Raw genomic sequence first — 9,471 nt, forward strand, 5'->3', positions numbered from 1 at the left:
CCGTGGGGCGCCTGCGTGCCGACGGGGGGGGTCCCGTTGTCTGGCACGCCGCCTGCGCTGGCAGGGCATGCAGCGCGGCGCGGCGCGGCACGGCACGGCAGGGGACTGCTTCTGCGTCAGGGCAAAGCTGCGATCTGTAGCCTGCATGCTCTGGCCAGGGGCGCGCAAGGTACAGACCGCGGCTCTGCCCTGGCTCCAGAGCAAGCTGCGCCCATCGCAAGATCCCAGCAGCTCTGGAGCAGCCCTGTGCCCTGCCAGCGGGCTGGGTCAGGTCTTCATGGTAACCCCGGCCTCGCTATGGCAGCACAGCTGTGGCTGTGGTCTCCATGGAAACCGGGTCCAGCCATGCACAGGGGCGGCTGGGAAGTGGAGTCCGCTGCTGACCGGACTGGCCATTTTACCCACCACTCATCTGGCTGGTAAGCGTATTGTGGGGGAAGGGGCGTGCGGGCAGACCAAGGCCCCTGCAGCGAGGGAGGGAGTGGGGCAGGCAGTGGGGTTGGGGCAGACGCAGCACAGCTGGGGCAGGGCATGCGATGGAGCCACGACTCATCTGGGGGGGTCACAGATTGGGGGCGGATCCTGCCACTGCATGCACCCCAGGAGGGCATAGGTGTGTGACCCCAGATGTGTGTGGGGCAAGGGCTGGCTGGGGTCAAGGTCAGCACCAGGCTCTTCAGCGGGAAGGGTGCTTGGGCTGGGCTGTGCTCAGGGCTGGTGGCAGCGGTGCTGGCTACGGGGTGAGCTGCAGCCACCCCATATTTCGCCGTACCCCCTTCCCCTGTCAGTGCTGCCACCACACACCTCTCCCCCACCCGTCCCAAGTGCAGCCCTGGCCCAACTCCCTGCCATGGAGCCCAGCAATGCCCCTGGTTTCAGGCCGCAGCAGCAGCCCACCCTTGCTCTCACACAGATCTGGGGAGCACATGCCCCCCATGCCCTCTTGCAGTGCATGCAGTGGTGGGCGCCACCCCGCCCCACTCCCTGTCCCCACCAGAAAAACCGCTCACTGCTCTGTCCCATGTCCTGCCCCGGCTGTGCAGCACCTGCTCTTGCCCCGCTTCCTCCTTCACTGTGGGAGGGGGGGCCTCAATCTGCACCTCCCCACACCCTTCCCTCCCCAACAGACTTACCAGCCCAATGCTGCTCTTCAAGCTGTCAGGCCGCTTATCGGCAATTCGATGGGTATTGTCCCATTTGGCTCGTTTCAAATTGGCCATCGGCATCAGCCCCAAAAATTTCTATCGGTGCACATGTACTGGGCTCCCCGGGGAAGGAATGAAGGGGTTTAGGAGGGTGGGAGCTTGGAGACCTGGGTTCCCTGGGCAGGGAACGAAGTGAGGGGTTGGATGCTTGGATGCCTGGGTTTCCCACCAGGCTTTGACATGATTCAGCACCTCCCCCCAGGCCAGCATGACCCCTCCCATCCCCATCTGTGCCTTTTCAGTCAGGATCTGAAGCTTGTCTATTCTGGACCCATGCTCATGGCTGCTGGGGATTAGCCTCAGGTGTATGATGGCAACTGGAGTCCTGACACTGAAACATGATGGGAGCTGGAGTCCATGCCACCCGCCTCATCCCCCTGTGCCCACCCAATCCAGTCCCAGGACACCCTGGTTGTCTCCTGGCTCCAGCTGGCTCATGGAGGCAGGCTCTGCAGTGCAGTCACTCCATCCACCACAGCCCCCAGACAGCACCTGGAGCAGGGCACGCAGGTCAGGTCCCACACGGGGTACCCCGGGGTCCCACTGCCTGGCTGGGTCTCCCTGCCAGCGGCATCCCTGCTCCCTCATCCTGGCTCACAGCAGCTCCAAGACAGGTACCGTGAAGCCCTGACCCCTGGGCTGGGCCAGTGCCGTGATACAGCTGTGATCCCAGAGCCCAGCTGGCGGAGGCAGGGGCAGCAGTCAGGTCAGGAAAGGGGGCTGCATGGGGCCCGCAGCGGTGCAGCTGGGAGCAACGTGCAACTGAGGGCAGTGCTGGGAGCAGCAGTCTGGGGCTCTGCGCATTGCTTTATTGAGACCACCCTGAGAAATGAGATAGGGAGAAGACAGAGGCCCAGAGCACTGTCTGTCCTATCGAGACCCACGGCCTGGGCTGCAGACTCCATGGATCAGTCCCTGTCAGCCCATGCAGCTTGACCTGACACTGAGTCAGTACCAGGGGCTCCAGGTGGGGCCAGGCAGCTCTTCAACATCCGCTGGGGCTGATGCTCCGGTGGGTCCCATGGTGGTGGCAGCAACCAGGCACTGGGCATCATGAGAGCTGCAGGACAGGCATGGCATGAGCAGGAGCTGTCCCCTGGTTCTCCACCTTCGTGGTTCCCGATTGTTCCCCTCCCCAGAGGCGATCCCACGGCACCGCTGGGGCTCCTACCCTGCAGGGACTCGGCCCTGCCCCCAGGGCCATGCAGCCCTTGTGCTGAGACTTAAGGTCCTGCTAGGGAAGGTAGAGTCAGCACTCGCAGCACCCCCCTGGAAAGAGAGATGCCTGAGCACAGCCCTGCATTCACCCAGCAATGAGCGAAGCCCAAGGCTGGACACACGGCTGCTAGGGCCCCATGAGTGCTGTGGCAGGGCAGGGGGGCACTTACATGTGTATCTGCAGGCAGCAGCTTTCCTGGGCCCTGGGTGACGTCTCGGGGGGCCTTGGTGGTTGGAAGCCTCCGCTCACTCAGCACGCGTGAGATGGTGCCCAGCGCAGCTTGCAGGTCCCGCAAGGCGGTGCTGCTCAGCCCCAGCAGGGGGGAGGCTGTGGGACGGAGGTGCTAGGTGAGGCCACACACAGCCACGGTACACAGGAGCCCCCACTGCACCTGCCCATGGCTGCGGCATGGCAGGCTCTGGAGCCAGTTTTGCCCAGGGGCTGTGCGTGGGGCCAGCTCTGTCCACCTTTGGAACCACGGACCTAGCCCACCACGTTACATGCTAGCCTCCTTTAGATGGGGAGGCTACAGAAAAAGGGGACAACTGAATTCTTGGGACAACAGATAAAAAACAAAAGATGGGAGCACAGGTTAAAGGTTCAGAATAAGCACACCGAGTGGGGACACCAAGCAGAGTGCACTGGACAGCGCCCACTGGTCCTCAAACGTGTCCAAGGGGGCAGTGGACACTGCCCAGTGGTACTCTGCTTGGAGATGGGAACAGATCAGGGAAAGGAAGGCAGCCCCGCATTCCCAGGAGACTCTCCCAGCCAGAGCCTCCTTCCTGGTCACGTACACAGCCAGCTTGGCCAGGGCCAGGAGGAAGTTGGCCAGTAGGTCCCAGGCCCTGGTGGGGCTGCGGACAGGGAGCACAAAAACAAAAAGGTGAGGGGAGAAGGGCAGCCAGAACCTCACTAAGAGGTTCTGAAAAAGGAGATCCAGGGGCTGCAGCCCAGCACGCTCTAAGTAGGCACGTGCCAGGGTCTCCCTCTGCCCACAGAAAGGACAGGTGTTAGGGGCATCCGTGAAGTGCCCTGGATACACGCCCGTGGCGACGGCTCCATGGAAGAGCCACCAGCTGAGGTCCTCAGTGGTGCGCAGGACCAGGGTGGAATACAGATTCACCCACCGAAGACCCACAGCCCTGCCCTCACCCAGGGTGTCCCACCACTTATGTCCAGGTGAGACCCGAAAATGGGATGATGGATGGTGCGGCACACGAGCGTGTAGAGCTGGCAACTATGGGTGTATGGAAGTGGGCTGGCTCTGTGTCCTTCTGCCTACTCAGGTGGTGAGTGCTGTGGGGCTCACAATGAGCTTTGGAAGGCGGGGGGAGAAGGGGGACCGCCCTCACGTAGGACCTGATCAATGTAGGGGAGGGCAGCAGGGGAGTGGGAGGAACCAGCGCCTTGCTAATGGCATCACAGCCACCTGGCCCCACTGGGACAGCGACAAGCAGACAGATTCATGGGGATCTCCCATCCCCTGGGCAGCCAGCACCACATCTGGCTGGGCTATGCTCCAACCAGGGGGGGGCGGCTGCATCCTGGCCCCTCAGAGACCTGACTCAGCCCATCGGACCTGGACCCTGCAGCAGCCCCTCCCTGAGGCCCAGCCCTGGGCTCTGCTCCTGGCCCTGGCCCTGCCTAGCTGCCTGGAGCAAGGGGGACTGCTTCTGTCCCCAGGGCAGCACCAGCAATGTGGGACCCTGCACCCAGTGCCACAGTGGCTCCCAACACCAGGGCCTGGCCCCGGGCTTTGCTCTGCCTCAGTTGAGAACAGGGATCTTTCCTGCCCCTGAACCAAAGCCTGAGCCCAGGAGGCCTGTGTGTGCTGTGGGGGAATGGGGAGCATGCATCTGCCACCAGGGGCTGGGGCAAAGGGGCAGGACCCTGCACCTGAACCCTGGCCTGGGCTGAGCTCTGCTGGAGCCAGCACTGCCAGAGTCTGGGGCCAGGGTCAGGGTCAGCCCCAGCCATAGGCACAGACCAACCTGGCTCCCCAGGGTGCTGTGCAGCCCCCACCACCTTCCACCCCACTGGAGCCCGGCAGGCTCGGCCCCTTGGGGAGCTGGGGTCAACCTGGGCCACCTCGATGGGGCAGCCCCATGGCCAGGACAAGCCCCAGCTCAGCCCCACGACACCAGTACTTCTGGGGGTAGTGGGCCACACCCCCCAGCCCTGGTACCTCTGGCCTCCCGCAGCTCCTCCTGCGCCGCTTCAAGCTGGGCCCGCAGCACGGCACAGCCTTGGCACAGGCGCTGACCCCCAGGACAGGCTGCACCGCCCTCCGACCTCCCATTGGTGCTGCTGTCCACATCCCATGGTGAGCCAGGGTCTGCACGTGGTGAGGAGCTGTCGGCCTTGGGGCTCAGGCACCGGGGGCTCCTTCCACACGGGTTGGGTATCCTGTCCGCCGGGGGCTCAGCCCCATTTTCAGCCTTGCTTGTGTGGCTGCCCCGTGCTGTGGCTCCCCGTGGTGCCCTCGTATCCTGCCCCCAGGAGGTCCCATGCTGCTTCAGTGGCCGCCCCATTGCTGCCTGCAGCTCTTCCGGGCTCCCTGCCCCAGGCAGTGACTCTAGGCCGTTCTCTGCCAGCCGGCTCCTTGCAGGTGCAGCCCTGCTCCTGCCGCTTGCCACTGTCTCTAGGCCCCCCATACATACCCTGGAGGCTGCAGGGCCACGTGGGTCTAGAATTGAGGAGGAGCAGAGCCGGGAGTCAGCGCCCCAGAGAGGGCAGGAACCCACAGACCACACCTCACCTCATCCCCTAACATGTCCCCATACGCAGCACCAAGGGAAACAGCAATGGCACACGCTTGCTTTTCCCACCCCCCCTTTCCTGTCACCCCTTGTCTCACCCTGTCCCGCCTGAGGTCAGGGCCCGGCCACCTGGGCCTCCTGCGCCCTGGGACATTCCTGCATCCAGCACCCACCTTGACTGCAGCACCGTGTCTGCCCCCACCGTGTGCACTGCCTGCCTGGCTGCCGACGGCTCATGGTCCCATTGCTCCCTGAATGTGCTGTCCCAGTACCACCCCTGAACCCCATGCAGCCTGCACCATGCGGATCCAGTGGCTCACCCCTTCACAGCTGGCCTGGGGGGAGCACAGAGGACACCCAGACCACCCTCACCATGGCCGGGGACAGGCCCCGTGAACAGTCCTCTGCAGCCCGCTGGTGCCCCAAGGGGAAGAGCTCCTTACCCAGTGAGCCAGCACTTCTGTGATCCTCCTGTGTGACGCCCATGTTGGGTTCCCTCTGCCCCTGCATCAGGGGCACCTGCTCTGCAGTGCCAGGACCCATGGCCCCTCCACAGGAAGGCTCCAACACCTGGAACGACAAGGGGCTCCTCCTCAGTGCCCATAGCTTGGGGCGCCGGGGGCAGCTGCCCTGGGACCCAGGAGCCCCCTGCACTGACCTGGGGTTGCAGCCGCCTGGCCTGGCACTGAGCTAGCAGGAAGTCCTCGGCCAGGCCCACAGCCTCAGGGCCGCTCTCAGGTCGCTGCTCCCGCACCCAACGCTGTGCCTGCTCTGGCAGCAGGCTCAAGAACTGCTCCAGCACTAACTGCTCCAGCACCTGCTCTTTGCTGTGTGCCTCGGGCCGCAGCCAGCGTTGGCATAGCTCCTGCAGGCGGCTGTAAGCCTCACGTGGCCCCGCTGTCACCTCGTAGCGGAAGCCCAGGAAGCGCTGCCGTGCCATCGGGTCCTCTGCGCCTACTTTGGTGTCACCCGCTCCCTCGGCCTCTGCGTCACGCTGCTCCCTGGCCCACCATGCTGTGGCAGGCGCCGGGACTGGCCCTGTGGCAAGCAGGGGCCTGGGTCCCTGTGGCCCATCCCGGCACCGTGGTTGTTGACCATTCACTGGCTGCTGTGGCACCAACCAGCGCAGGATCTCGTCCGCTGTCCAGTACTGCACTGTGGCCGGGGCCGGGGCCGAGGCTGGGGCCTTCCCTGCCGCTTCAGGCTCCCCTCGGAGCTCCACCGCACCCGCCTCCGTCTCCTTGCCCCGGCCCCTGCCCCGTACCGCCTGCTCCAGCAGCGCCTGGAACTGCAGCCCTGCACCCGGGCCCTCTGCCCGTGCCAGCTCCCCGTGCTCCTGCGAGGCCGGGGCCTGCGCCAGGGCCTGTAATGCCTCCAGCTGCCTCTGCAGCAGACGCTCCAGCAGCTGTGCCTGGAAGTCCCGCTCCTCACGCCGCATCTCTCGGTCATGCTGCATGAATTCCACCAGGCTCTGTCGCTCCTCTGCCCGCCAGGCGCTCGCACGCCGCGCACGCTTCAGCTCCAGTGGGTGGGTGCGCCCATGCTTTGGTCCTGTGCCCCGCGCTGCCTCTGCTGGCCCCTCCTCCCGTGCCTTGCGCTTCCGCGCCCGCAGGTGGGCCAGCCGGTCCAGTGCTGACAGCTGCCGCGGCTCTGCCTCGGGCTCCATCGCCATGGAGGTAGAAGGGCCTGCAGTGAACAAGAGCATACGATGAACAACCACAAGGTTCGCAAAGCACCACCCAGAGCCCCTCCACCCCCAACTGGACACGGAGAAGTGAGGGGGTACATCCCAGGCCCCAGCAAAGGCTGTGCCCCTCTGCAGTACCAGGACAAAGGCCTCCGAGGGCTCAGTGCTCTCCCCAGTGCCCCAAGCGGGAAGCTCAGCTAAGCCGCCCATCCCTCCTACCATTGGGCAAAGAGAAACCTACCTATCACCCTTCAATTACGCAGACCCAGCCCACCAAGTTTCATGCTGGCTTCCCTTTGGTGGGAAGGCTACAGGAAAAGGAGACAATGGATTTCTTGGGACAAATAATAAAGAAACAGAGTTTGGAGTGCTGGTCATGGGTTCAAAACAAGAATGCCAAGCGGGGACACCAGAGCACACTAGACTGGCCCTCAGATGAGTCCAAGGTGCCAGCAGACAGTGCCCAGTGATAGTCTGCTCAGAGACGTAAACAGGGCAAGGATAGGAAGGTGGCGACGCAGTCCTCAGTGTCCTCTTGGCCAGAGCCTCCTTCCTGGTTGGATATATGGCCGGCTTGGCCAGGGCCAGGGGGAGGTACCAGGGCTCAGTGGGGCCACAGATGGGAGATGCATAAATAAAGGGGTGTGACAAAGTGTAGCCAAAGCCTCAGCAGGCGGACCTAGAGGCAGTGCAGACGTGCACCAGGTAGACATGCACTACGGTCTCCTTCTGCTCACAGCAGGTGCAGGTATCCTGGGTGTCCATGAACTATGCCAGATATGTGCTTGTGGCCATGGCTCCTGGGGGTCCATGGAGATGGATCTCCCAGCCGCTACAAACACCTCTGCAAGGGACCCTGACTGCAGGCATGTCCCCGCTCTGCCTTGGGTTGTGCCCACAGCCTGTCTCCCCAGCTCTGCTTCCTCAGCCCCTGCAGAGGTGCCATGAGGTGCTCAGCTCCTCCCACCCTGAGACAAGGCGGCTGCGAAGCAGGAGCCTGACCCACTCAGGCCAGCCGCTCTGCACCCCAGGGCAGACCCTGCTGCCAGAGGGGGCTGCAACCTGAGATAGTAGCTGCGGTCAACCTAAGGCAACTTCAGGGACTCTCTTCGTGACTGGCCCACGGCACAGCCCTGATTCCACGTGGAGGGAGGCCATATGGTTTCCCCTTGGGATGCCCATGTCTACAGGCTTCCCTATCCTACTGCTCCTTTCCTGGCACCGATTCAGGACCCTGTGGGGGGACAACTCTGTGCTCAGACCCTGACCGAGCCACGTGGTCCCATGCTGAATGCAGAGAGGGCGTCACTGTGCCAGCGCCCCTCTCATGCAGACTAATTAAGCTGCTATATTTAGTGTTCGTGCTAACAAGCGCAGCAGGTGGTAACTCCCTAGCTCCTGACAGCCTCCCCTTCCCAGCCTGTCACTCGTGTGCTGGGGTCCATCCTGGAGGAGGGAAGACGTGGCCTTCCCTGGCCACCCCAGGGGGTTGTTTTCCTGCCCCTGGCCCGTTCATGGTCTCTGGGCAGAGAATTGCTGGACAGCATCCCCTGGCTCATAGGATGTGTTTGAGGGCTGGCGGTGCCATCCAGAGTGCTCTGCTTGGTGAACGCCTGTGGCGCACTCCTTGTGAACTGCCCTGAGTGGCCTATAGTGAGGGGGGTTATACTTTTACTTGAGTCAGCCCAGGACTGACGCGGCCCTGCCCGCGGAGCTCCATGGGGAGACACCTCCAGGGCAGAACGGGAGGTCGAAGGGGCGCGCTATGCGCCTCAGCCCTGGACCCTGGTGCCAGCAGGCCCCAGGCTGATGGCTCACGCTGGGGCGGCCCCAGTGACAGCCGATTTCCCAGGCCAGACCAGGCAGCCACAACTATGCACGTCACAGGATGCCTTGCCTGGGACAGACATGCCGATCTCCGCCGCAGCCCCTGGACGCCAACTCCCCTGCGCTCAGCAGGCACTCACCGGGCTCGGGGGGCAGCTCTTCCTCGGACGCCTCCTCCTCCTTGACGCGAACGGCCTGTACCTCGCCCAGCGCATCCTGCCCCTCGGACAGGCCACAGCCCGGGTCCTCGGCACCCTGGCTCTCGGACGCGGCTGCCTGCGAGCCCCACTGATCCGAGGCGGACGCCTGCGACTCCCAGTGCTCAAAGGCAGCAGCGCCCTGGGAGTCCCAGGACTCGAAGCCTGCAGGCCCCCAGGCCTCTGGGGGAGCGGCACCCTCTGGCCTTTCCCCGGCGAGGGCCCCGTCACCGGCCTCCGAGAGAAAGCCGGCGCCGGTGCTGGCGCAGCGCCGCATGATCTGGTCCATCTCCTCGTAGAAGGGGCAGCGCATGGGCGGGCGCCCGGCCGCGTTGTTCTCCTTGGCCTTGCGGTAGGCCACCTTGAGGCCCTTCATCTTCTCGCGGCACTGGTCGCCGGTGCGGTAGATGCCCAGCTCGGCCAGGCGCTGCGAGATGCCGTCGTACACCACGCGGTTGCGGCCGCGGGAGCTCAGGTCGTGCACGGCGGCCGCCTCGGCCCACAGGGCGATGAGCACCGTGACGTGGTCGGCCGGCCAGCTGGCCGCGCGCTCCTGCGGCTTGTCCCGGCGCAT

At 64.4% G+C, this 9,471-nt stretch overlaps 1 protein-coding gene across 1 annotated transcript; it reads right to left on the reverse strand.

Annotated features, from left to right (window-relative positions):
* Positions 1–2,140: 2,140 nt before the first annotated feature.
* Positions 2,141–9,471, reverse strand: LOC102371795 (retinitis pigmentosa 1-like 1 protein). The gene is made up of 6 exons (XM_006038564.3): positions 8,841–9,471; positions 5,845–6,872; positions 5,630–5,756; positions 4,613–5,113; positions 2,594–2,751; positions 2,141–2,265 (listed from the first exon to the last, which is right to left on the reverse strand). Exons 1-6 carry the CDS (start codon positions 9,469–9,471, stop codon positions 2,257–2,259), a joined length of 2,454 nt encoding a protein of 817 aa, XP_006038626.3. The 3' UTR covers positions 2,141–2,256.

This window comes from Alligator sinensis, unplaced genomic scaffold (assembly GCF_000455745.1).
Source record: "Alligator sinensis unplaced genomic scaffold, ASM45574v1 scaffold1608_1, whole genome shotgun sequence".
Lineage (NCBI taxonomy): Eukaryota > Metazoa > Chordata > Crocodylia > Alligatoridae > Alligator > Alligator sinensis.

Coding starts and splice junctions, on each gene's coding strand:
- LOC102371795 (XM_006038564.3), bottom strand. CDS start 9,471: ATGCGCCGGGACAAGCCGCAGGAGCGCGCGGCCAGCTGGCCGGCCGAC. Junction 6,873..8,840: donor AGAGCTGCCCCCCGAGCCCG/GTGAGTGCCTGC, acceptor TGTTCACTGCAG/GCCCTTCTACCTCCATGGCG. Junction 5,114..5,629: donor CAGAAGTGCTGGCTCACTGG/GTAAGGAGCTCT, acceptor CCTCAATTCTAG/ACCCACGTGGCCCTGCAGCC.